This window comes from Juglans regia, chromosome 14 (assembly GCF_001411555.2).
Source record: "Juglans regia cultivar Chandler chromosome 14, Walnut 2.0, whole genome shotgun sequence".
NCBI classification, from domain to species: domain Eukaryota; kingdom Viridiplantae; phylum Streptophyta; class Magnoliopsida; order Fagales; family Juglandaceae; genus Juglans; species Juglans regia.
The window spans coordinates 9,170,622-9,184,926 of record NC_049914.1 but is presented as its reverse complement, the minus strand read 5'-3'; the positions used below and the strand labels follow the sequence as shown (position 1 = coordinate 9,184,926).

Below are 14,305 nucleotides of genomic sequence, written 5' to 3'. Positions count from 1 at the left end.
TCAGAGGGAAAGTACTTCACGTTTCGGGGGGAAAATAACTTTGGCACCCCAAAGATCAATTGCGACGATTGTTTACCCGTCGCAGTTTATGTTTTTGTTTTTTTTTGCGGCAAAAATAATCGCCGCTGGTCACATAAAACTCGCTGCAATTGGGTGTCAATGTTATTTATTATTTTATTATTACTTTTTACTAATTTTTTATTATTATTCACTATTATTTAATATTCATATTATTATTTTAATATTAATTTTTACTAATTTTTTATTATTATTCACTACTATTTAATATTATATCATTATTTTATTATTATTATTATTCACAAAATATCTCAAAATATCTCATTATCTAAACGTAACCTTAAATCATGATACATGGATTTACTCTATGGGACGAAAACAAAATCGCTTCTAAAAGTTAGCAATTGTGATGATTTTATTTGCAGCAGAGAAAAAATCGTTGCAATTGATCCTTTTTCTTGAAGTGAATTGACTATGTTTGGTAGGGCTGAGCATCGACCACTTCAGAGTTAGAGGGCCCAACCTCTGACTCTGTCAAAGGTCGAATCCGACCTTCGACTCCGACTCCAAGATGTAGAGAATCCGCTCTACCTCCGACTCCGACTTGTCAGAGCAGAGTCTGAGAGGAGTCGGATTTTTTGAAAATTTTTTTTTTTTTTTAACTTCATATTTGACCCACTTTTAAAAAAAAAAATTTGTGGACTTTCAAATTTCAATTTTCTCAAAATTAGAATCTAAACTTATTAAACTTTTGATTATAATAAAAATACAACTAAATAAAACAAGTAACATACTAACATGCATTTAAAAATTAAAAATAAAAAGAAAGTCATATTTTTACATGTACTCCCATCATCCATGATTTCATATCCACATCCAACTAATCACTACAATAAACAAAGGCACCATATACAAAATGAAGATTTAAAAAAAAGGCACCGTATAGTTACTATAGTATACTGTTATAATTACTATGAATCTATTTTTAATTTTATATATTATATATATATGAAGATTCATAAAAAAATATATGATATATATTATTATATATGAATATTAAAAAAAAGGCACCGTATACGAAATGAAAATTCAAAAAATAGTATTACTATTTTATATATAATATACTATTACTATAATATACTATTAGTCTATTACTATACTTATAGTATAATTACTAATACTATAGTATCATACTATTAGTATGTTAGTGATTTAATATTATATATATATATTAAATCTCTAATCTCTTATACTTGATATATATATTAATATATATAAATATTAGTAATACACTGATCGTATTAGTATATTAGTATTAGTATTAGTTATACTAGTAGTGATATTAGTTATACTAATAGTCTATATTAGTATTAATATTAGTTATAGTAATACTATAGTGATTTAGTATAGGTATAATACTATAAGTTATAACTATAGTCTATATTAGTATTAGTATTAGTTATAGTGATTAGCATAACTATATATTAGTATTTGCTATAGTGATTTTAATTTATTATAATTATATAATACTATTAGTATAAATCACTATACTTACTATATCACTGATAGTATTAGTATACTTATACTAGTATATCACTATAGTTAATAGTATCATACAGTAATATAGTATTAATAATTAATATTATAGTGATTTATATAGTAATTTATATATAGACTCAAAGTGGATTACTAATAGTATTAGTATTAGACCATAAATCTAATTAATATACTAATGTATATTAGTATTACTAATATATTTATCAAAAGGAATATGTTGAGAATTTATTAAGGGCTTGTTTGGATTCGTAAGTCATTTAAGCTCATCTCAACTCATTTTAACTTATCTCAACTCATCTCACTACTATTCATTACTATTCAGCAACTTTAACTCACAAATTTCACTATTATTCACAACTCATCTCATTACTATTTATAATCCATCTCAACTCATCTCAGCTCATCTCAAGTCAAAATATATATTTAATACAATATATTGTTATATAAGATTTATATGAATAATACTTTAGTTATTATATATTAGTATTATATGTTATTCTAAATTTATAGATTAGTGTTTATCCATTAGTATTACATGTTGATGTTATTATGCATATTAGTGTTTATAGTATATTATATATACATTAGTATTACATATTATATTTATATATTAGTAATTTAGTGTTACAACTTACATGTATCATGGTAATAATATTGTAAATTGTAATAGTATGATATTTACATATAGTCATATACTAAACTATTATTATTTATTAGTCAATTTAGTCTATATATTATAGTATAAATATATTATTTAACTAGTATATTATTGAGTTTAACTAACTATATAAGATATAGTTGTATAAAATTTAAATGATTAATATATAGAAAAACACATATTTTAATAAAATATGTATAAAATCGGAGGCGGAGGCGGAGGTGGAAGGCCAAGTCAGAGGTGGAGGCGGAGTGTCAGAGGCAGATCGGAACAGAGCCGGAGTCGGTTCATCAATGACTCCGACTCCGACTGGAGCGGTGCCGGAGCGGAATCGAATTTGGAGTCGAATATTTACTCAATATGATACTATAGTAATACTATTACTATGTTAGTGATTTAATTACTATGTTAGTGATTTGAGAGATGATAGAGTGAGCACTGCGGCGAGCCTCATCCCACTCATAAAATCGTTTAATGAATCTCTTAGCTAAAAGCCCCATCCATCATTTAATGAATGAGACATGTCGACATTGATATTGTACTAATTATAGGAGCACTTTATACTTTTTATCCGTGAATTATCATTTATTTTTTTTCTTCCTAATTATTAAGTTTTAATTTGCATGATAAATTATCTAAAGTTTCAATCTTTACCTCATTCAAAATCTGTTGCATAAGATGAAAAAATTGTCAGATATAGAAAGATGGATAAGTCTTTAAAATGTATGGTTTAGGAGAAGAGCTGCATCGATCATTTTGTTCTTGAAATTAGGACCCATGCACATGAGCAAGATCGATCGTGTTTTGTATTTAAGCAAAAGAATGGCATCTCTTTTGATTCTCTATCTAAAAAAACAAAGGATGTCTACAAGAATATATATGATGTTACTTTTGGATAGAATTCCATATTCAATGTCTCTATCACATCGACTACTACAACTCTCAAAGCTTCATTATTCACGCCTGTCCAAAGTGCTTGCTGCATTCGCCCACAAAATTTAAAAAAAATCAAAAACTACTTTTTAGGAGTTGGGTTCAGTTAACATCTCTATACAATCTCACACCACCATCTCTATTTATATATAGGAAAAAACCATTTTGCCTTCCAAGTTGTACTGTTTAATTTGACTATTTGACAATTTTTATTTATTTATTTAGTGATTAAAAAAATGATTTTAAGTGTATTAAGATATTTTTTATTTTTTAAAATATTTAAATATATTAAAAAATATAAAAATAATAAAAAATAACAAGCGGTCAACTTGAATTGACTATTCTAGACGGCAGAGCAACCCGACTCTTATATATAATATCTTCCACTCTCTCTCTATATATATTCTTCAATACATGATTGATTATTTATTAGTGAAAAATATTTCATTTACGAAAAGATCTCATAAAAATATATTCCTAAACTAACATGATGATTTTATATATATAGTGTCATATTGTAAATTTCATTTTACTTTAAATAAATATAATAGATCATATTAAGTTATATCAATTTATGAATATCTTTTTATGAGATCTTTTATAAATGAGCACTTTTCTTTATGAGTTAATTGTCATACGTTAAGAAAACGATACATCAAATGTAAGTCAAAAAATTACATACATACAAATATATATATATATATATATATATATATACACATATATGCATATGTACTTACGTTTAGGATATCATAGATGGATACCAGGGCCTAGAGCCTTGGACCCTCTCTTCCCCTAAAATAACTCATCTTTTTTGTTTTTGATAAATAAAATAACTTATCTTTAAAATTGCATTGGTCCGCTGGCAAATAAAATCATTTGCATGCCTAGTACTCTTCCCTTTGTCATTTTCTTGTCATTGTTCTTCCCATCACTTTCCAAAACTAGGAAATCAAAATGAATGAAAGACTTTGTCTTCTTATACATAGAAAGTCTAGCTAGCCAGTTGTTTACTGAAATATTAATTGAGCATGCATTTAGTTTACAATTCATTTTACATTCAAAATGGGATAGTGTACATCACTTTATCCAAAATATTAATTACTTCTTATTTTATATATAAAAATAAATTGCGTAATATATTCATTACTCAAAAAGAGTAAAAATTCTATTATAAAAGCAAGTGTGTATAGTACATTTAGTAAAAAACTTACATAACATAATTTAATTTGTAAAATAAATTTTAAAATTTAAGTTTTACATATCAAATCTTAACATTTGAGTAATTTAAATGATGTATTATACACACCGATTTGATAATAGAATAACGTATATTACTCAAATCATTAAAAATTCTACAGTTAGTGTAGAGACGTACCACAAATAAAATGCCTCTGCCGGCAGTTACTAGGCCGGGTTGATTCTAACGTATAGAGGCCAAAAGATTATGATTAGGGAGAAATGTATGGATTTATTGATTAATATGAAAAAGCATATGAAAACCAACTATTTAATTTCCTTAAAAAAATATGTATTGATAAATACCTTTATCAGTGTCCACTTCCTTTTTGAATTTTACAAGAAAATCATGAAGAGATCGAGGAGGAAGATCCACAATGTTTACTAGGAATTTGTGATCATCTAACGGTGTAAAATAAGTGAGTACGTACGAAACTAGCCTACGATTCACCCACGTGTACGGTGGATACCGATCGGTTCATGATTTTAGCGACCCCCTCCAACCCTCTCCTGCATTATAAATAACAGCTCAGCTCTTCACTTCAAAACTCCTCGTAGAGTACTACTGTGAATTCAATTCCCAGTGAAATCTGTTTCCAAATCCCAAGTCCTCACTGGTACTCTAAACTACGAAAATGTCTTGCTGCGGAGGAAACTGTGGTTGCGGCTCTGACTGCAAGTGCGGGGCCAGCTGCAATAGGTATGATCTCCTCTATACTAGCTAGTTAATTTACTAAGTATGCTCTTCATGTGAAATAAATATGTATCATATTGACGGAAAGCCATTATATATCTCAGTTCCTTTCTCATTTGTTGTGATTCTTTTACCATGATATATATAGGAGTAATTTGATTCATTCTTTCGTTCTCCTTTTACGTTTCTTGACTAAAGTTTCTTGCTGCTCGTCTACTTTTCCCTATGCTTTGTGCAGCTATCATAACACCCCGGTGTCCAGAAAGGGTCGGAGTGTTACTTCTTGCCACAAAATAAAAAAAAAAAAAAAAAATCAGATACTTTAGATATTTTAGCATAAGTTCAAGAATAAGAAGCATGAGTGCCTATGTGAGGATGGTGTATTAAACAGAAAGAGGATATTTGTTATTGGAGAATTTTATTTAGTAGTTTTGTTTTACTCTGTTGATGTAGTACTTTGAGAAAGTTGACATTTATTTTGAGACTTTGTTGTATTCTTAGTTAATTATTTTTGGAGTAGCCTGTTTAAAACAATACGGTCAATGAGTAATTGAGGAATTTGAGTTTATATTTGTACGGTGAGATAAGATTTTTTTTTTGTGACAAGAAGTAACACTCTAACCCTTCCGGAACCAGGGTGTTGCAATTGGTATCAAAGCCAAGTTTGACATTCTGCAAACTTTATAGATTGAGGTTTTAGATTTGATTGGTTTATTTTGTAGGCTGTAGAACATGACTTGGAGGTTTAGATTTTGAAATTTACATAAGTTTGACCGAAAGTCAAGTTTAGAAGTCTTGCAGACTATAACATGAGATTTTGGATATATGTGGGTTTAGGAAAGAATATTTAGACTTGAGGTGTATACATGCACTGACTTTAAGGAATAATTTTATAGGTACTTAAGGTTTTAAAATCTTCAGGCGTTAGGCAATATGTCTTATGAAATTTGAAGAGTAGGATTTTACAGATTTTTTTTTTTTTTTGAGTTGTTTATGTTGTTTGAGGTTCATTTCGATTTTGTAGACTGTATATAAGGTTTTTGATAGGATTGAAGGTTTAGTCTTGGAGATATATTGTTACTACTATTGCGTGTACACATTTTATATATATATATATATATATATATATATATATATATTTGTATGTTTGTTCTACGGTTACAATTGTTTGCTTATTTTTGTACGAACTCTTTATTCTTGAAACGATTATTAATAATCCAAGTTGTCAGGATGCCACCTCGTCGTTGGGATCGAAGTATATCGGGTATGAATGCGACAAATGATGAATGGGGATGCACGATAGACCAATTTAATCGAATGCATCCTCCCACCTTCGATGGTCGGGGCGACCCAACCTTAGCAGAAGACTGGATCCAAGACATTGAGGAGATACTTCGTGTTATAAACTGCACGGACGAACAGGAAGTTTTATACTCCACTTTCAAACTAACGGGAGAAGCAAAAAGATGGTGGATTTCTGAAAGAACTATCAGAGAAGTTGAAGGGATGAAAATAGTCAGTTGGCTACACTTCAAGCAGATTTTCCTGAAACGCTTTTTCCCAAGCTCAGTCAAAGACGACAAGGCTATAGAGTTCACTAATTTGGTGCAAGGAGCTATGACAGTACACCAGTACGCAGCTAGATTTACCGAGTTATCACGTTTTGCTGCATATCTGATTCCTGATGAGGAGAAGAAGGCTCGTAAGTTTGAACAGGGGCTGAACGAAAATATTTATGAACGAATTGTGGGCTTTCAAATCCAAAACTTTTCAGAGTTGGTGAATAAGGCCACAGTATTTGAACGAAGCATTCAAAGAAGTGCTGCACTGCTGGAACAGAGGAAGAGGACTGCGCCACAAGGGTCTCAATCTGCAATGGATCAAGGGCCGTGGAAAAAGAGAAATGAAGGGAGCAGCTCGGGTCAAAAGCAAACGCAGGAAAATCAATCAAATAACCTCTGTAAGTTTTCTAATCGTGCACATACTAGAGAGTGCAAAAGAGAAGTGGGGGCGTGTTTTCAATGCGGTAAGACCAATCTTATCAGGGAATGCCCTTTGCTTCTAATGAATAACAAGAAGCCTCCAAGTTCCCAACAGACGAATCAGGGAAACAATCAACATAGAATTGGACCGGCCCGAGTGTTTGCACTGACATCTGAAGATGCTGAGGACGACAATAATGTGATCACAGGTACCCCACTCTTTTTTCTCCTTGAAAGCTTTCTATTTTAGTTGAGTTGAGATTAATCATGCTTGCATGAAACTTTTCTAGTTGTATAGCTTAGAATATTGAAGTTGGTTGATGATGTTTTCAAAGGGATTAGACACAACATTTTATATCTACAAGGCTCTAGCTTTAGGTGTTTGATGGGTTAGTATGTGTTTTGGAAGCGAGAAGTTTAGGAAAGTTTTTGGTTGATAGTAGATTTTCTGAGGATTCGGGAATTTGTGAATTGAAGTTACTTAGTACTTTAGTTTGGGACTTTTGATTGTACTATTATTCGGAGTTTCTAAATATCAGTTTGGGAGTTCTCTTTTAATTGTTTGTGAGGTTTAGCTAGGGGAATTTTTTTAGGCTTGAAATCTATGGTTGAGATTCATACTTTTAGGTTTGGATTCAAAGTCGTGTTTGAAATTGACACTTGGATTTTGAAAATTTCTGAGTTGAGGAATATTAAAAAGTTAGGATTTTTGAAATATGAATGATTAGTATATTGGACTCGACTTTTGATGCAATAAATTTTGAGTACAATTTTTTTTTTTTTAAGAGGGGAGGATGTAACGCCATGGCCCAGCCAAGCCGCTTTACAAATATGTTTTTTAGGTTTATAGGTATGAAAAGCTCATTTGGGATTATAAGTAATTTTTTGGAAGAGAGTACGGACTTAAGATTTTATTTTGGCGGATATTGAATTTTTTTTATTGGGCTTGTTATGTTAGTTAAAATCATTAAATATTTTTGGTTTGGATGGAATCCTGGTATGGGCCAAGGAATTTATAGAATAGGTTTTTTTTCTTTTACGGATTAGACGTGCCCAAATGCTTGGAATGGGCTAAAAAGCCCAAGCCCGTGATATGTTTCAGACTCCACGTTCTACACGTTCACGTCAGTTTATTCACTACATGCACGCCACTTTCTCTCACCTCTAGGGTTTGATTTTGGTCTTCCATTCATCTATATATACCTACTGTTAGCCCTCAAACTCATGCTTACATCAATCACCTTCAACCTTTAAACTAGAGTTGCCGCCGCTCTTCCTCCTTATCAAAGAAGGTCAAACCGAGACCTCCACTCCACTGCCGCCAGGTGGCACGTCCGTGGTGTTGCTGTGTTAGAAATCTAACTTCGTACATCCATCAGCCTTGCCACCCCGAAGCCAAACCAACTACGTCGTTGCTCCTCCCTCAGATCACTATCGTGCCCAACCCACACGAAGCCGTGGCCCGTAGCCATCCACACACGGGGCAACAACACCACAAGTCGTTAGCCTGTTGTTCCCTGTTTTAGTCCCAAAAAACAAAGCAACAACAACCCAGTGCACTTTTCGTTCAAAGCCACCACACAGTGACTGCCCCTCCACGTCATTACCACCGGTACAAAAAACTTCGACGGGCACTCCATGCCGCTCCAAGTCCACCCTGTCCCTCTCGGTAAGCCACCGTCAACATCTTTGTCTCACTCACTCTCTCTCTCTCTCTCTCACACACACACACAGAGAGTACTCTATTGTAGGCTCACCACTTTTGACCTTAGCCCATCAACCCTTTCCCCTCCCTCCACCGTGTTCCTTAGTGAGTCTTCCGTCGCATAGCCTTTGTTTCCAATTACAAATCCAAATAGTTGGTTTTTACGTAAGTTTCACATGCATGCCTTTTAGTTTTAATAAAAACAAATGTCTTTAGTTACATTTATACCCTTAGTGTTAATTCATGGTAGAGGTCATATTTTTGGACCAACAAAGTGTATACTCTGCCGTAGTTTTGGGCCTGATTTAATAGGCTTGGTTGTACCTTGTTGCAGAAAATATTGGATTTTTTTAAGTGGGCTCCAGCTTACTTTAAATTAGTCCAAAATGTTGTCTAGTAGAAAATATTCAAGATTTTAAATTGTATAAGTTGGTATAAATTTTTAAAGCATTTAGAGTTTACATCTTAATCAGAGAAATTGAGTGGATATTGATGGATTTAGAAAATGATGGTATTTTAGGAATTTTGAGAATTTTAAGTTTTAAGGATTTAAAATAGGCTAATTTAACATTTTAGGTTTGATTATTGAAATATGTGCTTGACCAGAAATTTACGGGAATTACGTGATTATTTTATAGGTGACAATTAATTTTTTTGTTCGACATAATTGAATAAAATTTCTGAAAATGTAGGAAGTCCATGTAAATGGGGTTTCTATACTTGGTTTTACACGAATTATTATGACTGGGGTTAACTTTCTAAAAATTTTTCATGTTTTGTTATGAAATGAGAACTGGAAAAAAACAACATTTGTCGTTCATTTGCATTACTCATGAAATCTGAATGAAAAATGGAAAATATTTTTTGACATGCATTGTGTAGACATAAACTTTATTTTGTCATGATGTTTCTGGAAAGTGAAAAGAGTGACATTTGAAAATCTAAAAATTCGTGCATTGATTTGAAAGATGCTCTGACTTTTGTTTTCAGTATGTGAGAATGATTGGAATATATTTCGATACTCTGTTGTGTTTTGATATGGCATCTGAAAACCTTTTACATAGTGTATTAATTTTGTATCTGACTCTGACTTTGTTCTGTTCTATTTGGGTTAGTTCCAACTCCTCTGTTTCTTAGTGCACCCACCTTGGAAGTAAGGTGACTTTTCTTTTGTCTTTCATGTGTGCACACTCGGGGCTCCGAGAATAATAATAGGAAAATTCATCTATATCTCTGCCTAGTTTGGCCACATGAGATAGCACAACCCTACCATGATGTTAAACATGGTCTCTACTTTGTGAGATACTCTGTTTTGATGTGATGATGATACTCCAGTTATGTTATGTCAAAATACTATGGGTCTTATGTGTCTTAAAACTATTGTTCTGTGACGTTTGAAAACATGTTTTGTTCTGCATGATATTTCTGAAAAATATTTTATTTTGCATACTATAAACTGTAAATGCTCATGTTTATGCACTAGTATATGTTCTCTGCTTACTGAGTTATTGATAACTCATTCTTTATCTTCAAACATTTTTCAGATAATTTTGATGGTTCATCTAGAGAACAAGAGTAAGAAATTTTAGTAAGGTGGGATGATCGTAGAGGAATAAGTGTCCTATGATACAAATACTTATTTGAAAGTTATAGTTAATAAATTGATTATTTTGGTATGTTGAGTTAAAGATATTTTCGAATCTTTGAGAAATTTTTAATTTATTTTATTGAGAAAATTTTTGTTGTCCATATAAAGGAACATGAATATTTGAGTTGAGCTAATGAATTAATATTTTATTAAATTTTCTAGATTTCATATTTATGCTATTGGAGTTGATATTTAATAATAAGATTTAACTTTTCAGACCTGCAGGATCGGGACGTTGCAAGCAGCGGCATGTACCCTGACCTGGGTTACTCGGAGAAGGCCACCCCTGAGACCATCATTTCTGGGGTTGCACCAGCTAAAAAGATGTGCGTATATAGTATTCATGTTATATTATATATATATATATATATATATATTTATAAGATTTTAATTAATTACTTACTTGGTTACGTACTGCAGTTTTTATGAGGGGTCTGAGACGAGCTTTGGAGCAGAGAACGGCTGCAAGTGTGGATCAAACTGCACCTGCGATCCATGCAACTGCAAGTGACCATCATCATCACCAGAAAAGCCGAGCAAAGTCCCAAACAAGAGATGCATTAATTAATTTGCAGGCTGTTGATAATTAATTATAAATAAAATTAGAAGGAAAGAACGATCAATAAGCATGGAATGTAAGGAAGTTGGGTCTATATATAATAATATCATTGTAATTAATAAAACAGCCACTTTAATTTGATCGAGTACTTCAGTTGGTTTCCTACAAAATGTGGAATATATATTGTAAAATTTTGCTTTGTTATGGATATTGGAGTTCTAACTAACTATATATTAGTACTTTTTAGTTCATACTCTGATCATCTATCTGCAGTTGACTGACTGTGGCCAGTCAACGATCGACCAACTGTTACATGTTGGTTAACACAACCTTATAAATGAAAGCAGCCCCAGAAACATCACAGAAAACTAGAGAGAACCCATTCATGTTAAAAGGAAATTAAACCATTCAAATGATCAAACTTTATAACTGATAAAGGTCGGTTTAACAGAACAAGAATCTGTACTCTGGGCTCTCCTCTCCCAACTGGTGGAGTTAATCTAGCATTTATTACACCTATTAATTTTTATTTTTATTTGTTTTCTTCAAATTTTATTGGAAGCGGAAATGAAGTAATTCTTTTTACTTTCTGGTAAAGATATATACCATTCTTACATAGGTCGTAAAAATAAACATATATAAAATTTTTAAATTCAGACTAAAAATGGAAAAATTGACAAAAAGAAGAAGAAAAGAAACGGATAGTAAAAATATAAATGATAATTGCGGTTATGAGTGTGTAAGCGTCGCGTAAATATTTTGAAAATAGTGAATAAATATAAGATCCATATGATAAGAAAATTATTTTTTTAATAATAAATTTTATTATTTTTAAAAAAAATTATAGGACACTTACGTATTTTACGACTATATATAATATTATTGTTTGAAAAAGAGAGTACCAATTTTATCTAGACAATCCCATTTTGAGGGTGGCTCAACCCATTTCGAAGGTGGCAGACCTTTGAGATGGTCAGATGGATCCCAACCCATTAGGAAGTGAGCCACTTTTGAGGTCCACTCCACTTTTGAAGGCTTGACCGTCCAACACCTTGTAATCACTAATTTGGAAATAAAAAAAGACCTCCTCATTTTTTCCTAATAATTTTCTTTCTACATGTAGATTATAAAGTCATCAAAGATCTGCATAGCAATGAATAGATACTTAATCTATTGACAGAGAAGGCATGAACGGACTGGAATGAAAGCATACTAAGATGAGAAGATTGGAGAACTACGCAGCATTAATAGTTCTGCCACCCGGACAACACACCACATTAATGATGCTGTCGCAGAGCCACGCAACATTTAAAGACTCTAACAAAATGAACAGTACGAGGAACACAAACTTCATGAAAGTAGGCACGATCTGCTCCTCGGACTGGTAGTATAAATAGCAGATCCCAGGTACTAGAATACTCTATCTGATCCCTAAACTTTCCAACTTATTTGCTACACTCCAATAATATTTACTAACTTTGGCATTGAAGGTTACCCAGCCCCAATGCTGCCCTCTCAAAGCCGTAATCTTTTCTACGTTGTGCAAAGCCCATTTTCGAAAACTTGAGTTGTTGGACTTTGGTCCAAGGTGTGCGAAACACGACGTTAACATTAATAATATTTTATTCAACTTTCATATCATATCAACTAACTATTTAAATGGCACCTAAATATAATATAATATTAGTATAACAGATTATCGAATAAGGTGCGGTTTGATAGTAAGTTGAGATGAGATAAATTGAGATAAAAGTTAAAAATTAAACAAAATATTGTTAAAATATTATTTTTTAATATTATTATTGTTTTGAAATTTAAAAAAGTTGAATTATTTATTATGTTTTGTATGGAAATTTGAAAAATTATAATAATGAGTTGAGATGAGATGAAATACTTCTTATATCCAAACAAAGTAAGAAATATACATTAGTCGATTGGGTTTAAGATGTGTATTCTTAGGACTCGATTGAATGTTATGGGCTCGTTTGGATTGAAAATGCATCTCAACTCATCACATTTTAAAATAATAATTTTTTCAAATTTTCATACAAAATATAATAAACAATTTAATTTTTTTAAATTATAAAATAATAATATTAAAAAATAATATTCTAATAATATTTTATTTTATTATTCACAAATCATCTGAATTCATATCTGAATCAAAATGGGACCTTAAATATTTTAAAATATTTATAAATAATAAAAAAAAATAGTTTAAAAATATTTAAAAATAATTATGTTCATATTTATTTATCCAACTTTAAATAATATTGGCCTCGACGAGCCTAGAAAAAATTATTCACATTAACTTAGGACAAGTTTAGGGCATAAGATAAAATATAAAATTTTTATTTCATTTTATCTCATTATTATATATTTTTTAAATCTTCATATAAAATATAATAAATAATTAAATTTTTTTAAATCTCAACGTATATTTTTTAAATTCTAAAATAATAATAATATTAAAATATAATATTTTAAACTTTAAAATAAAATAAAATTTCCATCTCACTCTTAAAATCTGTCCTTAGATTGAATGGCAGGAGTGCAAGGGTACGTAGTTCTGACTACGTATATCAATCATTGTTACAGAGTCATAGACGCAGTTTCAATAGGATTAACCCACGTGTACGGTGGATGCCTACCTATAGTCTATATATAGCAGCTGAGGTCTCTATTTCCAAAATCGTCTTACAATTTCTGAATCTAATAATATACCATCCACGTTAGCTTATGTATATATAAAGTCATATATATATATATATATATATATATATATATAATATGAGCTTAAATTGCTTCATCATGAATTATGCATCTCTATATTTTTAGATAACTATAAATAATATCTATACAAATTTAGAGATCTACTATCGATCACCAGATCCTATTTATTTAATCAATGATACACTTCTTGAGAGAGATATATGAGAGATCATTCACCTACTTCCCGAGGGCCTTCACCTTTAACCGCCACATCCGTCCAATGCCTAGGGGGCACCATCTTCTGGTGGAGGTATGGCCAAAGATTAGCTTGTACCTGAGCTTGAGGCCAGAGCTGGACTAGTCATTGGAAGACGTTTTGGCTTGAGATTTGGCAAAGGGTGATGGTTGGATGAACCTCCAATTTGATAATGAATGTGTGGCGCATTACCATTGTAGCAATAGGGAAAGACAGACATTCAGTTTTTTGAAATTCATGTAGGTATAGTTGTTTGGAGAAAGGTATGGCTTCAGTAGTAGTGAAACTCTTATGTATAATCTGTGTAATTACGCACAAATGTAATGTAAGTGATATTAGCCACT

The 14,305-nt window shown here is 31.4% G+C and overlaps 1 protein-coding gene across 1 annotated transcript; it reads left to right on the top strand.

Annotated features, from left to right (window-relative positions):
- The first annotated feature begins 4,978 nt into the window (after window positions 1-4,978).
- Window positions 4,979-11,008, top strand: LOC108992956. The gene is made up of 4 exons (XM_018967682.2): window positions 4,979-5,105; window positions 6,329-7,290; window positions 10,652-10,760; window positions 10,855-11,008. The coding sequence occupies exons 1-4, from the start codon at window positions 5,041-5,043 to the stop codon at window positions 10,943-10,945; spliced, it is 1,227 nt and encodes a 408-aa protein (XP_018823227.2). The 5' UTR covers window positions 4,979-5,040; the 3' UTR covers window positions 10,946-11,008.
- The last annotated feature ends 3,297 nt before the right edge of the window (window positions 11,009-14,305 follow it).

What these genes read in the sequence shown, in the direction of transcription:
- LOC108992956 (XM_018967682.2), top strand. Translation starts at nt 5,041, where the DNA reads ATGTCTTGCTGCGGAGGAAACTGTGGTTGCGGCTCTGACTGCAAGTGC. An exon ending in CGACAATAATGTGATCACAG is followed by an intron (nt 7,291 to 10,651) that starts GTACCCCACTCT and finishes TTAACTTTTCAG; the next exon opens with ACCTGCAGGATCGGGACGTT. An exon ending in GTTGCACCAGCTAAAAAGAT is followed by an intron (nt 10,761 to 10,854) that starts GTGCGTATATAG and finishes TACGTACTGCAG; the next exon opens with TTTTTATGAGGGGTCTGAGA.